General features: G+C 28.9%; 1 protein-coding gene across 2 annotated transcripts; it reads left to right on the plus strand.

The window, feature by feature from the left end:
• The first annotated feature begins 298 nt into the window (after positions 1-298).
• On the plus strand, positions 299-14,323 carry LOC120770553 (PAN2-PAN3 deadenylation complex catalytic subunit PAN2). 2 transcript variants are annotated; one of them, XM_040098124.1, is made up of 19 exons: positions 529-574; positions 706-896; positions 964-1,254; positions 1,332-2,360; positions 2,430-2,544; positions 2,619-2,740; positions 2,809-2,905; positions 5,914-6,000; positions 6,061-6,164; positions 6,237-6,410; positions 6,480-6,673; positions 6,740-6,893; positions 6,958-7,039; positions 7,943-8,126; positions 8,216-8,405; positions 8,586-8,815; positions 9,248-9,469; positions 9,948-10,057; positions 13,208-14,323. In XM_040098124.1, exons 1-19 carry the CDS (start codon positions 529-531, stop codon positions 13,375-13,377), a joined length of 3,792 nt encoding a protein of 1,263 aa, XP_039954058.1. In that variant the 3' UTR covers positions 13,378-14,323. The 2 variants fall into 2 exon arrangements, with proteins under 2 accessions (XP_039954060.1, XP_039954058.1); XM_040098126.1 differs by lacking the exons at positions 8,586-8,815; positions 9,948-10,057; positions 13,208-14,323 and having other exon boundaries at positions 299-574; positions 9,248-9,355.
• Positions 14,324-14,752: the final 429 nt, after the last annotated feature.

Here is a 14,752-nt window from a genome sequence, read left to right on the forward strand (position 1 = left end):
AATAAAGCTAAAAGAGTGCGTACGTAAGCACGTAATAGCGTTATTTTGATCCTGTTACCATGCAAGGTTTTTGTAATATCTATAAAATGATTAATTTATAAATATATTTTATGATTAATTTATATTTATTCTAGTTGTTGCAGAATATAAGACGTGTTTGCTATAAACAAAAACATCAGAAGTTTATCGAAATGTTGGCAATCAAACTGTTAGGAACAACCAAAATTTGTATGCTTTGGTGTGGCAGCACTAGTATATTTGGAAAAACAATGAACCCAATTCGAAAGACAGTAAAAAAGGGAAATCAAAGAAAATTTGTTGAGAAAGTTTCGGCAGAGAACGTAGGCTTAATAATTCTCTGGTTTCGGGTTCACGGATGCAACAAAAGACGGGCAACTTTTTATTTTTACAAATTCACTTTAAATTTAAGAAATTTCTACTAATAATACCGCTGATATACATATAAGAACGTTTAGAGTGGGTACACAACTTGTATTCAACAGTGTTTTTGCGTGAGTTAGAAAATTTATGGATTATGTTTATTGTGGCGCTGAACCGCCAGAGGACATTTTAAGTAAGTGTTGGCTGAAAAATATACAATTGATTTGTTGTTGTGAAAATGAAGCAGCTTTCACCGCTTTTTCATATAACGCTACTCCAATCGCGTCTGATTTTATATACGTTATTGTTCTTGCTCTTACGTAGATGTCTACGATGGCGGCGGCCAACGCGCCACGGGTCACTTTTCGCCAAATTTTAATGGTTTCAATATTAGCTCCGGGGACCCAGGCTACATGGAACTGGTTCCCATACTGGCAGATGGCGGCGAAAATTTCGGTGTATCAGCTCTAGCATTTGACGATTATGAAGAATTGCTCTGGATGGGTAATCAAGGGGTAAACAATATAATGCTGTACAAATTTCGTTCAACAACATTTCTAAATGTTTTTTTGCTTCATATAGGGCCACGTCACATCATACTACAGCGGCACATTGCAAAAGTACACTTCTTTTCAAGTGCATGCCAGCGATATAGTACGTCAAATTATAACCATAGATGCGGGTATTCTGGTATTAACCCAAACATCGTTGCGACATCAAATACGTCGTGGCATACCGAAATTCACACATCGTTCGAAGAGCATGTCGGAAATGGTATGTATGCAATTGCTGACACCACATCGTCTGGTCATGGCTGGTCTGCAAGATGAAATGATCGAATTCGATTTGCGTACATTGAAAGAAACGAAAGTGGTAAGAACTGACTAGAGTTGTTCAAGTAAGGTTTTATGTTTTCATGATATAAATAATAATTCGTTTATGTTTTTCAGGAGCACGTCGGTTCAACAGGTTGCACAGTTCTGCGTAAAAATTCACGTTTTTTGTTCGCTGGTGATCCCTTTGGCATGGTGACATTACGAGATTTGAATACACTACATGTTGAGCACACCATCAAAACTCATACTGGCAGCTTATCTGATTTCGATGTGCAGGGCAATTATCTTATCTCATGTGGTTATAGCGGCAGACAAGGCACCTTGGCCGCCGATCGTTTCCTAATGGTGTATGATCTACGTATGTTGCGTTCAATATCGCCAATACAAGTTCTAATTGATCCACAGCTATTGAAATTTCTACCATCACAAACTTCACGTTTGGCTGTGGTCTCCAGTTATGGGCAAATACAGTTGGTAGATACGGTTGAATTGAGCGAACCACGTGTATCAATGTATCAAATAAATACAACTGGCAGTCAGTGTTTGAGTTTCGATGTGTGCTCCTCATCGCAGGCCATGGCCTTTGGCGCACAATCGGGGCATATAAGCGTTATCGCTGCCGTCAATACACCGCAACCACAATTTAATGCCTTCTCACGGAATACAGAGTTCGCTGATCCAGTGCCGCAGTTGCCTTTCGTACCCATCACAGACACCACATTTCCGTTGTCATCGATCGTCCTGCCACATTTGGTGACCGGCACACATTGGTTTTCCGATTGGCCAACCGAATTGTTGCGTTACCAATATCGACGCCCAAAACCGATTGAGGCAGATGTGCTGAATAGTATGAAAATGCAAGGCCCCATCGGTTATTCACCAAATCCACGTACTGTACGGCGCAATCAAATTCCATACGTATTGGACACACCAAATAGTTTGGCTACAAACAGTAATGGCATGAACAGTTCGACAAAAACGACGGAGAGTGGTGTTAAGATCATACCGCGACGTTATCGCAAAGTGGAACTGAAATATTCCAAGTTGGGTACGCAAGATTTCGATTTTGAACAGCACAATCAGACATGCTTTGCTGGTCTGGAGGCTACCTTACCAAATTCCTATTGTAATTCCATGCTACAGGTAAATACTAACATCTACGCATGCGTTGAACACAGTCGCTTTAACACTGCTTATTTACATATATTTCAGATTTTATATTTTATTGAACCACTACGTCAAAAGTTAATTGAACATTCTTGCAAAAAGGAGTTTTGTTTGTCCTGTGAACTCGGTTTTCTTTTTAATATGTTGGATAAAAGCTCGGGTAAATATTATAAATATGCGTCATTCATAAACTATTTTTTTTTTAAGTATAATTTTGTGTCATTCCTTTCGCAGCTGCCTCTCCATGTCAAGCCAGCAATTTTCTACGTTCATTTCGCACAGTGCCTGAAGCATCAGCACTGGGCCTTATACTGTCCGATCGTTCGTCCAATGTTAATTTAATAAGTCTTATACAGGTAAGCCCTTTTTGCCTTAATACAAAATATAACATAAATCGCTCAACTATACTGATTTTAATTTACAGAATTGGAACCGTTTTATTCTCCATCAGATGCATTACGAAATGGTGGACTCGGAGAAGAAAAGCCGCTTGAATAGCGGAACAAGCACAAGTAGTTCTGGTATAGTTCACATTTATATTAACATTTCACTAGAAGATTACTTATGATATTAAGGTAGCTTTAAATATGTTTTCAATTCGAAAATGTTCGAAGACTCGGTTACTGTAGAGTTCGTATTTACAAAAAAATCAGCAGTTTTAATTTGAAGGTATTTATGTATTTTGTGGTGCGAGTCTTTTTGGCAAATTTCTTCAGTGGTTGACAAGAAGAATTTGTTTCTCAGTTCCCTTTCTTTTACTATTAATTTCTTAAAGTCCTCATCAAAATGGAAATAACCCTCAAATGTTTGATAATTTTGCGTACGAGTATGATTTTTTTTTATATGTCCTTTTTAGAAATATTTTGTTTTTATCTGCACGTAAGATTTCAATTATTTTAAAAATAATATCCTTTTGAGGACATAATATTTTTTTGACGATCGTTCTTTTTTTAACAAATTGAATTAAATAATAATTATTTTATTGTAAATTATAAAAATAATTTAATTTTATATTAATTTTTATTTCATTTATTATAATAGAAAATATTTTATTTTATTATTATTTTTAATTTGAATTAATTAACAATTTTTTAATTTCATTTATTTTTATAAATTTTTTTTAATTGTAATATTTTTTTTGGTATTTTATACCGTTCATTTATTTTATTTTTATATTTTTAATTATAGTTTAAGATTGCAATTATTTTAAAACTAACTTTTGAAGATATAATAGGTATTTTTTATTGACGATATTTTTTTTAGAAGTTGAATTATTATTTAATTGTAACTTAGTATTACATTTAATTTTAATTAATTTATAATTTTTTAATTTTAATTAATTTTCAAATAATTTATTTTGTATATTTTTATTTTTTTTGCATGTTTTAATTGCTTTTGGTTTTATTTGTTTTTTAATTAATTTATTTCCTAAATTTTTAATTTTTGGTTTTATTCGATTTTAATATTTTTTTGTATTTTTTATTTTTCTTTCCTCCTCTCTGTTTTTGTTTCTTACATAAGGTTACAATAATTTTAATTTATTTATGCTTTTGAGGATGCAATAGCATAGTTTTTATTTGTTTAAACTTAATTTAAACATATTTTTATTTGTTTTTCAATATGTTTTGTTTTTTTTTTATTATATTTTAATACTATTATTACTATTTCTTACAATTTTGATAAAATTCTAATTTTGTTTTAATTTTTTGTAAATATTTTATTTTTTTATAATTTAAGTTTGAATTTTCGTTTTTATTTTAACAAACTTCTTCTTTATTTTTTAAATATTTTTAATTTTATGAACAAAATATATAATTTGTTTATAATTATTTACTTTTTTAATTTTTATTAATTATTTACTTTTTTAATTTTTTTTCATTCACTTATTTTATTCGCATATACATTTTTATTTTTACTATTATATTTTTTTCTTCTCTCTTTTTAGATTTCAAATATTTTAAATTATTTAAAACTGCAATAGGAATTTTATTTATTTATTTACAAATAATTTTTTCTCTAAAAATTTTAATCCAAATTTTTGTTTTTAATTTTAGTAATATTATTTTTTGTTTTTGAACAATTTTTATTTTTAATATTATTGTTAAACTCGTTTATATTATTGTTTATATATTTTATTTTTTTTTTATTTTAATTATATAATCTTTTTTGTATGTTGACTCTTAAACCTAAATTTAATTATTTTAATTTTTCTTTTTATATGTTTTTCTTTTTTGAATAATTTTAATTAAATTACATTTTTTTAGTTTTAAATAATTAGCATTTAATTTTTCGTTTTTAAATTTTAATATTTTTATGCACATATGTACATACATACATACATATGTATGTATGTATATGTATATTTGTTTTGTATAATAGATTTTTCTTATTTTTTTAATATTTTTTTCTAAAAAATTTAATCCCAATTTTTATTTTAATATTATTATTATTAGTTTTTGTACTATTTTTTAATAATATTCTAAATTTGATTTTGGTTTTAAAAATATGTTTTTAATTTTTTTATATTTTCCTAGTTCATTTTGTATTTTTTAAATTCATTTTATATCTCAAATTTAATTTTTTTCTTTTCATATATATTTTCTTTTTTTTGAATATTTATATTTATTTAAACATAATTGTTTTTCTTTTATATTTTTTTTATATATTTTTTTTCTAATTTTAGTATTTTTTTATGTACTTAAACATTATTTTATTTTTGTAAAACGTTTCTTCAATTATTTTGTTTTCGATATTCAATTTGATTATTATTATTGTTATTGTTAAAATTCTATCTTTGTTTTTATTTTTCAAAATACTTTTTTTATTCATTTACATATATATTTTTTTAATTTTTTTTATATCTTAAATTTACATTTTTCTTTTTTATTGTTTATAATTATATAATTATATTTTTTTTAAGTTTTTAACTTTAATTAAATATTTTTTTGTTTATTTTAATCAATCGTTTTTTATTTATTATACATAATTTTTTTTCTAAAAAATCCCAAATTTTTTGTTTCTTGTTTTAAACTATTATTATTAGTTTTTGTGTTTTTTTAATAATATTCTAAATTTGATTTTGGTTTTAAAAATATGTTTTTAATTTTTTTATATTTTCCTAGTTCATTTTGTATTTTTTAAATTCATTTTATATCTCAAATTTAATTTTTTTCTTTTCATATATATTTTCTTTTTTTTGAATATTTATATTTATTTAAACATACATACTTTTATTTTTGTAAAACGCTTTATCCAATTTTTCAATTTGAATATTATTATATTTTATTGTACAAATTTTTTTTATTTATATTTTTACACAATTTTTTTTGTTTAATTATTTTTTATAAATTTTCAGTATAAAATTTAAATTTTTTTTTAAATATTTCATTTTTGAATATTTGTTGCTATTTTTGCTATTTTATTTTATATTTAAAACATTTTATAAAAAATTATCATTTGCAGTGAATTTTTTTCATATTCCATTTTCTACTGTATTTTTCAATCTAAATTCATAAATAATTCTTTGCAGATGAAAATTCGGCTGGCAATGACAAACCTCCGCTGGAGATTAACCACAAAGCAGGCGAAATATTTCAAACAATTGATATGAAAGAAAGTAAGTTAAACCCATTAATAGAAGAATACTTACATTATTAATCGGAAAAATATTTAACAGACGATGACCGCGAACGAAGTAAAATCAACGAAGATTCGGAAGTTAGCCGACTCTTTGGCACAAGACAAGATTGCATTAATCGTTGTCTGAAATGTAATGATGAGGTAATTGACTGTGTTATTTTAAAGTTTGAAATTTATATTAAAATTTTTATATTTATACTTATTTTTTTCTAGAAAACTAAACAGAACATTTTATTAGCGTGTAATCTGACTTATCCGCTGCAAGTAAAGGAAGGCGAGCAGTTTCATTTTGGTTCCATTCTAAAAGCCTCGCTTAGTACGGAAAAGCATATACAAGCATTTTGTGAAAATTGCAAAAAATTCTCACCCACGAAGCAAAGTGTTAAGGTGCGTTAATTATGTGCAAATACATCAAAGCGAACATTAAAAACAGTTATAAAAATAACTAATTTACAGGTTACTTGTCTTCCACAAATACTGGCAATCAATTGTGGTTTAAGCAATGAAAAAGATTTGGGATTCCTGCGTAGACAATTGAATCGCAATTTACACACACCATCCGAAAGTCCAGCAATATTGAATACAAGTAAGCCCTGTCGTTATGGTCTCAACTGTTCGCGCAGCGACTGTCATTTTGTACATCCCGATAGGTGAGTTGTCGTCTAGCTTGCTCAAAATTTAAATAAAATCTTTCCATTTCAACGTGGAATGAATAGGAAATCACCCGCTTCCAACAACGCATCCTTCCAAACCAACACATCGCCGAATGGGCGTCAGAATTCATGGTTTCCCTTGAGCTTTTCAATGTCCATCAGCGAACAGGGTGAACTTAGTGTGCAAACCGAGCACAGTAATACAAAAACAGAGGAGGTAAATACAAAAATGTCAACTGAAAGCATCTAAGCATTATAGCGAATATCTTACTTATTTATAGCACAATTACGCTGATAATAAGGAGAATCGCAGAAGCATTCATGAAACGAGCATAGAGAGCGCAAGGAAACGATTTGCAAATTGTAAGTGATTCACATGCCCTAGCCTTTGAAGAAGCTTTAGACGTGTCAAAATACTGCATCCCTTTGCATGTCCCACTAACCCTACTCATCTGACCCCTCTCCCTGTGATCCGACCACGTCGAAACAGCACGTTTCTTGGGCCTACCGTGGGATGACGTCTACGATAACCTAGCTAATCCTTATCATCCTAACGGCGATTAAGTACTCTTTGCAACACCAACAACTGCACTCTGAACGATTATAGGATGTCTCTTGATCTCTCCGGTTGAACATTTACACAGTGAAGTCCTCATGATTCCGCGTAAAGAACATAATAAACTTATCTCCAAACAGTTTCTGCTTAAAGCAGAGACGCCTTCTAGGAACATCAAGAGGTCTTTCCTTGATCTTTCATTGACGACAGCGCCGATCAGACTTGGGACGTAACATACTTTCGACACGTACAGACTGTAAGTGGACTGTCACGCCCATTCACAGTGCAACCCACATCAACTTCACCTACTCCCTCTCAGTAAAAGGCGTACTTGGAGTCGAAATCACCCATGGCAAGCGAAGCGCTCGAGTTGCCCCGAGAATATAGAGTGACCCATCCGCAACTTCGTTCTGGATACTGTAGTAGCTTAAACTCCTACTTATCCAGAATAGACCCCGATATACCAGATATATGTGCAATGATTTCCGCATGACTCCAACTGTCTCTTTGCATATCCAATGAATCCCGCTAACCCCTCTCTCACGAGTTGATAGTCCTTGGCCGGTTAAAAATCCGAGTCCGTTCCGGTTACTTAGACCCGACTGTCGAGGGAACGGACTTTTCTATATCTTTTTGTTGTTGTTGTAGCTGCAGAATTTATAAACTTTTTCTATTGTTTCGCTTTTTCTTACAATTTCTTCTTGTTGCAGCGAGTACCAGCGAATCGTACCGTGAATATGCGCTGCATGCTGTGGTCTGTCAAATTGACGATGGCACCCAGAAGAACTTGGTCTCGCTGATTAACGTAAGTAAAAAATATCATATACAAAAATTGGCGTCTAGCGGCAGCAGTGGTGAAGAGCAACAACAGTGGTACATTTTTAATGATTTCAGGCAAGTGAATAACGGCACTACTTGTGGCATACACCATTTGCTACATTTGAACAGTTAATAATTTTTGTTTTTGTATTTTTTCACAACAGCATTTCACCCGTTTCGATACAGGAGTCCGTCTGGTTCACACTGGACTGGAAAGTGCCGTGCGTACTCTTCTACAGCAGCATAAATATGGATACGTCGGCTATGTCGTCTGCTGCAACTGCAGCCGCCAAAGGTGATATGCCAACGAACAGCACGGAAGCGGAATTACCCCAACATAACCCATTCATACAAGTAAACTAAGTGTCTCTTGCCTGTTTTATTTTTCTTTTCATATTCCACATGAGATGAGAACATATCCATAAACTTATTTTTTTTTCGTTGTTGTTTTGTTAGTATTTGCCAAAGCAGAGAAAAGAGAGAGCGAATTTCAATTACAATTTTTTATTATATATAATTACCCCCTTATTGCAGGATATAACAAATCCTGTACAGCTAGCGCCAGCGTCAGCGCCAAGCAGCATGGGCGATGTTATATTTAAGCCATTGCAAGCGAATGAAATGCCACAGGCAGGTGATTTGGTCGCTATGGATGCTGAATTTGTCACATTGAATCCCGAAGAGAACGAAATACGTCCGGATGGCAAAACAGCAACCATAAAACCATGTCACATGAGTGTGGCGCGTATTTCATGCATACGCGGGTAAGCGGATAAGCAGCGCTGTCGTCTCAAAAAACCCATAAAATATATGTTAAAAAACAACCGCACGTGCAAAGCAAATGTTGAAGTTGCTGGCATGTAGTTGGTGTGTGCGGGCATTCCGGAAGTAAAAGAAGTGAAGTTGCAAAGCTTACAATTGGCTCAAATCAATCCCAAATACCCACCAACTATGCGTTATGCCATAGCAGCTTCAAAATTGCCGCAACAATATTTTATGTTTTTTGATTTTTCAGTTTTTCTTTACACTAATTTCCATTTTGTTTGTTTGATTTCCTTAGTTAATAATGAGATTTTAGTATTTTTCGTATTTGATTTCATTTTGTTGCTAGTTGTGTTCAAATTGATACCAAGATTATTATATATGTATGTATGTTTTGTATATACTTTTTGCATATCTTTTGTTGTTGCCACCAGTCAAGGTCCCGATGAGGGTGTACCCTTCATGGACGATTACATATCAACGCAGGAGAAGGTTGTCGATTATCTGACGCAATTTTCGGGCATCAAACCGGGCGATTTGGATGCGAACTTCAGCAGCAAACGACTGACGGCGCTCAAAAACTCATATCAAAAGTTGAAATATTTAGTGGATATTGGTGTTATTTTTGTGGGACACGGATTGAAGAATGATTTCAGGTGTGCACATATGCTGGTTTGCTTAAATTCGTCTATTTTTTGAATTTTATAATTTTTTTTTATAAAAAATATTTACTCACGTACATTTGCTTAAAAAAAACTAACATTATTTCGGTGCATAGTTGAAAAATATGTGAATTGTGGCACATGCGCGCGCACGACCGATTGGTTGGTGCATAATGTACGCTTTGTGTGCGCATATCAACAAGTTGTCTATTCGAGCTCGTGTGGCATAACGTGTGCTATGTTATATGTCTCTATATATTATTGATTTGTTGTTATAAACTCACAAAAGTATGCTGTTTACCTTTAAAGGGTTAATTTTGGTGCAACGATGCAGATTTCGTTTGAGTATAATACTTTTAAAAAGTGTTTACTCAGGGTGCCCTGTGATGTAGCAGTTAACCTTGCATTAGCAGTTCGAAATTGGGCGAAATATTACAAAAAATTAATTATATTCTTTTGGTGTTTTTTTCAGAGTTATAAATATTTATGTGCCGTCAGAGCAAATTATCGACACTGTGCATCTTTTCCATCTCCCACATCATCGCATGGTATCGCTGAGATTTCTCGCCTGGCACTTTTTGGGTAAGCACACTTACATACATACATACATATGTATATTGTGTGGTTTTCAAAATGAAATGAAAAAAAAACAAATTAATTATAAAAACAATTAATTAAAATTAATTATAATTAATTAAATCCAACTTTGGAATTAAAACTTAAATTTCCAAATTTAAAACTGAACCGTGAAAAATTGGGAATTTTATTAATGATAATTTTAAATATATTATAATTTTAATTAATTAACAAATTTTATAATTAAAATAATAATTTGGAATTAATAATTAAAAATTGAATTTTCTATAACTAAATTTCCAATTTAAAACCGAACAGTGAAAAATTGGAAATTTTATTAATTTGAAATTAACAATTAAATTTAATTTAAGAAATTGGAAATTTAATTAAAAATAATTTCGAAAAATTAGAAATTTTCACTAAATAAAAAATTTTTAAATTTCACTAATCCGAAAAATTTTAAATTTTCGTTAATTAAATTTCTGTTTTGGATTTAAAAATGACATTAAAATTAAAAATTTAATTATTTAAAAAATGTCGATTTTAATTTTGCAATTAAGAATTAAATTTCAAGTATTAATTAAAAAATTGGCAATATAATTAACTCAAATTTAATTGCGAAATCAGAATTAAAAATGGAAATGTAGTTTTTAGTCCCAAATTGCAATAAAAAAATTTAATTGAAAACGGAAATTTTATTAACCCTGAATATATGTACATTTAAAAATTTATAGAATATTATTTAATTAAAATTAACAAAGAATTTAGATTTTTAAATTAAAAATGAAATCTAATTAATTGTAAAACTTAATTTTCAATTGCAAAATCAGAATTAAAAAATAGAAATTTAATTTTTGATCCAAAATCTACAGATTTAAGGATTTCTTAATTTTTTTAATTAAAAAAAAATTGAGAACATAATTAATGATAATTTAAAATAAAAAAATTATTTATAATTGATTAAATTGCCGATTTGTATTTAAAAGTGACGTTAAAATTAAAAATAGAAAATTTAATTAAAACCAATTAATTAATTAAATTTGCAATTTTAGAATTAAGAATTAAATTTTCAATTATCGAATTTCCAATTTCGGCATTATAAATATATATTTTGCAATTACTAATTAAAAATAAAATTTTGATTCAAAAATTAGAAATTTATAATGCCGAAATTGGAAATTCGATAATTGAAAATTTAATTCTTAATTCTAAAATTGCAAATTTAATTAATACAAATTTAATTTTCTATTGCATATTCAGAATTAAAAAACGGAAATTTCAATACTCCAAAATATACATTTAAAAATTAAAAAAATTTAATTAAAAAAATGAATTGATTGAATTTTAATTTTGAAATTAGAATTGAGATTTAAATTAAAAATTGTAATTCATTAAAATTTAATTTTCAATTGCAAAATCAGAATTAAAAAATGGAAATATAATTTTTAATCCCAAATCTACAGATTTAAGAATTTTATGATAAGAAAAAAAATTTTAAACTTAATTAATAATTGGAAAAATTTTTAAATTTTAATTGATAAAATTGTATAATTAAAAATTTAATTCTTAATTCTAAAATTGCAAATTTAATCAATTAAAATTAAATTTTCAGTTGCATATTCGAAATAAAAAAAAACGGAAATTTAATTAATCCTGAATTAAAAAAATAATTTAAAAAATTAATTAATTAAATTTTTAATTTTGGAATTAAAAATGAGATTTAAATTAAAAAGTGGAAATTAATTTTTAATTCGAAATCTACAGATTTAAAAATGGAAATTAAAAATTTATATTAATTAAAAATTGATAACATATTTTTTAAATTTAAAAGTGTGTAAATAAAAAAATTGGATTCACATTTTTCAATAAGGTCTTCGGATTAAAATTTATATTTTTAATTTTTCAATCCGATTTATGGAATTAAAGTTGTGATTTTTAATTTTTCAACGCGATTTTTAGTATTATTTGGATGTAAAAAGTTATTTTTAATTTTTCTATGCGATATTAAAAATTTTATTCGTTGTCATTTTAAATTAAAATTTTTATTTCTAATTTTTCAATACGGTTTTTAGAGTTTCATATATTTTAATTCGTTTTTTGGGATTAAAGTTGTCATTTTTAAATTTTCAACGCGGTTTTTAGTTTTAAAATTTTAATTTTTAATCCGATGCTTGGATTTAAAATTTATTTTTTATTTTCAATTTGAGTTTTGGGATTAGAATTTTTCTTTTTTAATTCGTTTATTTTAGATTAAAATCTTCATTTATAATTTTTTAATACGGTTAAGGAATTAAGATTCTCATTTTTAGTTTTTCAATACGGGTTTTAACCCTAAAATTCACATTTTTCATTAGTTTAAAATTTTAATTTTTAGTTTTAAATCGATATTTGGATTACAAATTTATTTTTAATTTTTCAATCCCGGTTTTGGGATTAATATTCTCATTTTTAGTTTTTCAATACGGGTTTTAGGGTTAAAATTCACATTTTTCATTAGTTTAAAATTTTAATTTTTAGTTTTAAATCGATATTTGGATTAAAATTTTTTTTTCATTTTTCAATCCCGGTTTTGGGATTAATATTCTCATTTTTCAATCCGTTGTTAATTTTGATCAACTTTTTCATTTCTAATTTTTCAATATAGATTTTGGTATTAAGATTCGAATTTTTAATTTTTCAATACGGTTTTTAGAGTTAAAAATCACATTTTTTAATTCCATTTTTGTGCATAAAATGTATTTTTTAATTTTTCTAACCGATTTTGCTATTAAAATTTTCAATTTTGGGATTAAGCTTCTTATTTTTAATTTTTAATAAAGTTTTAAGGTTTTTAATTTTTAATACAGTTTTAAGGATTAAAATTTAAATTTTTAGTTTTCAGTTTAAAATTTATTTTTATTTTTATTTATTTTAATTTTTCAATTCGGTATTTGGTATTAAAATTTTAATTTTTCAAGGCAGTTTTTGGGACTCGAAATTTGTAAATTATTTTTAATCAAAATTTTTAAATTTTTGGGTTAACAAAATAAAAAAATTATTTAAAAGTTAATTCAATTGCCTTTTAAGGCATTATTTGTATCACTGTATGCTTTCACATACATACATATATATTTTCAAAAAATCATTTATATACAATTTATCTTTCCCTGTTTCAAGGTACCAAAATTCAATCCGAAACCCACGACTCCGTCGAGGATGCGCGCACCACATTGCAACTGTACAAACATTACCTGAAATTGATGGCGGAGCAGAAGTTCACCAACGCACTAAAGACGCTTTACGATCGTGGCAAGCAGTTGCAATGGAAAGTGCCTGAAAACGAATGAATATTGGCGCGTTACAGCGCGTGCGCGTGCGCGACAGACGACTGACGACCGATTGTATGGATGTGTGGATGGGCTGTTTTTAATGATAAGAATGATTTGTTAGAAATTTCATGAGTTGGTGTGTGACTGGACGTTTGTTTGTTGCGGCAGCAATGTGCATAACATGATTTCATGCTCATAACTGTGAATGGAATGCACAAAAACATTACTGCACACACTCATACACACACACACACCGCAATTTATGTATGCGTACAAACATGAAAAATGAAAAAAAAAACTCATACTCATTAAGAATACTGCGGCAAAAAGTACAAAAACGACACCGAACCGTGAGAAACAACAAAAATGCAAAAAAAAAAAAGAAATATTAAGAAAAAACACTACTTTGTTATTCCATTTTTTAAACTAAACGAGCTGATCTTAAGAAATTAAAACAAAAACGAGATAATAATACGAACGCGAACAAGTGTAACGTGTAGTAAGGAAGATTTTTAAAGAATGTACACTATTTTGTCATACATACATACATACATACTTACATATGTTTGTTTTTAAACAATAATATATACACTATCATGAAACACTGTGAAAGAAATTGTTAAATATTACAAAAAAAAAAAGAAAAAACATTATTATTTACTACGCTGCAATTCGTTGCTATTCGAGTACAGTCCGGAAATTTGGTGTAGTCCATAAAAGCATAACAATCACACTCTCTTGTCCATTTTGTAAACTCAACTACTACGTCTTCAATAAAAAAAACTACACCCAATACAATCACATTACAATGATATCGACTACATGTGCAGACACACTTATTTTTTTTTTTGAAATTTGCAACAATATTTATTTTTAGTATAAAAAGAGAGAAAACCACAAGATAACGAAAGGAAAAAAATCAAATTATATTTTTGAAAAGTTAAATAAAATCTTTTTATATATATATTGCAAACAGCGGTGTTTTGAAATTAAGGGCACATAACGGTTTTAAATGTAGCTAAAGACAGATGTCATGACAATCTGGTCTATGTAAGCGGATTTTTATCCGACTAAAAGCATGCTCACAGTTAAGGTGCCTAATGAACTACTCTCCGGACAGTTTCTGCTGAGGTGCGGAAATCATACCTGCTGTCATTGGAACGGAACGGTCTTTTAGGAGCATCAAGAGGTCCTTCTTCAACTACATCGACGATATAAGACATTCAGACTCTGACCAGACTTCTCATGCAATTAACTTCAGACAAGCACTGACTGCCATTCATTGTGGAGCTATAAACACTTACACCGACTTCCTCTCAGTGAATGACGTATTTGGAGTCAAACCACCACCCATTGTAGATGAATAGCTCGAGTTGGCGCGAGAATCGAGAGT

The sequence above is a fragment of the Bactrocera tryoni genome, chromosome 3 (assembly GCF_016617805.1).
Source record: "Bactrocera tryoni isolate S06 chromosome 3, CSIRO_BtryS06_freeze2, whole genome shotgun sequence".
Classification (NCBI taxonomy): Eukaryota; Metazoa; Arthropoda; class Insecta; order Diptera; family Tephritidae; genus Bactrocera; species Bactrocera tryoni.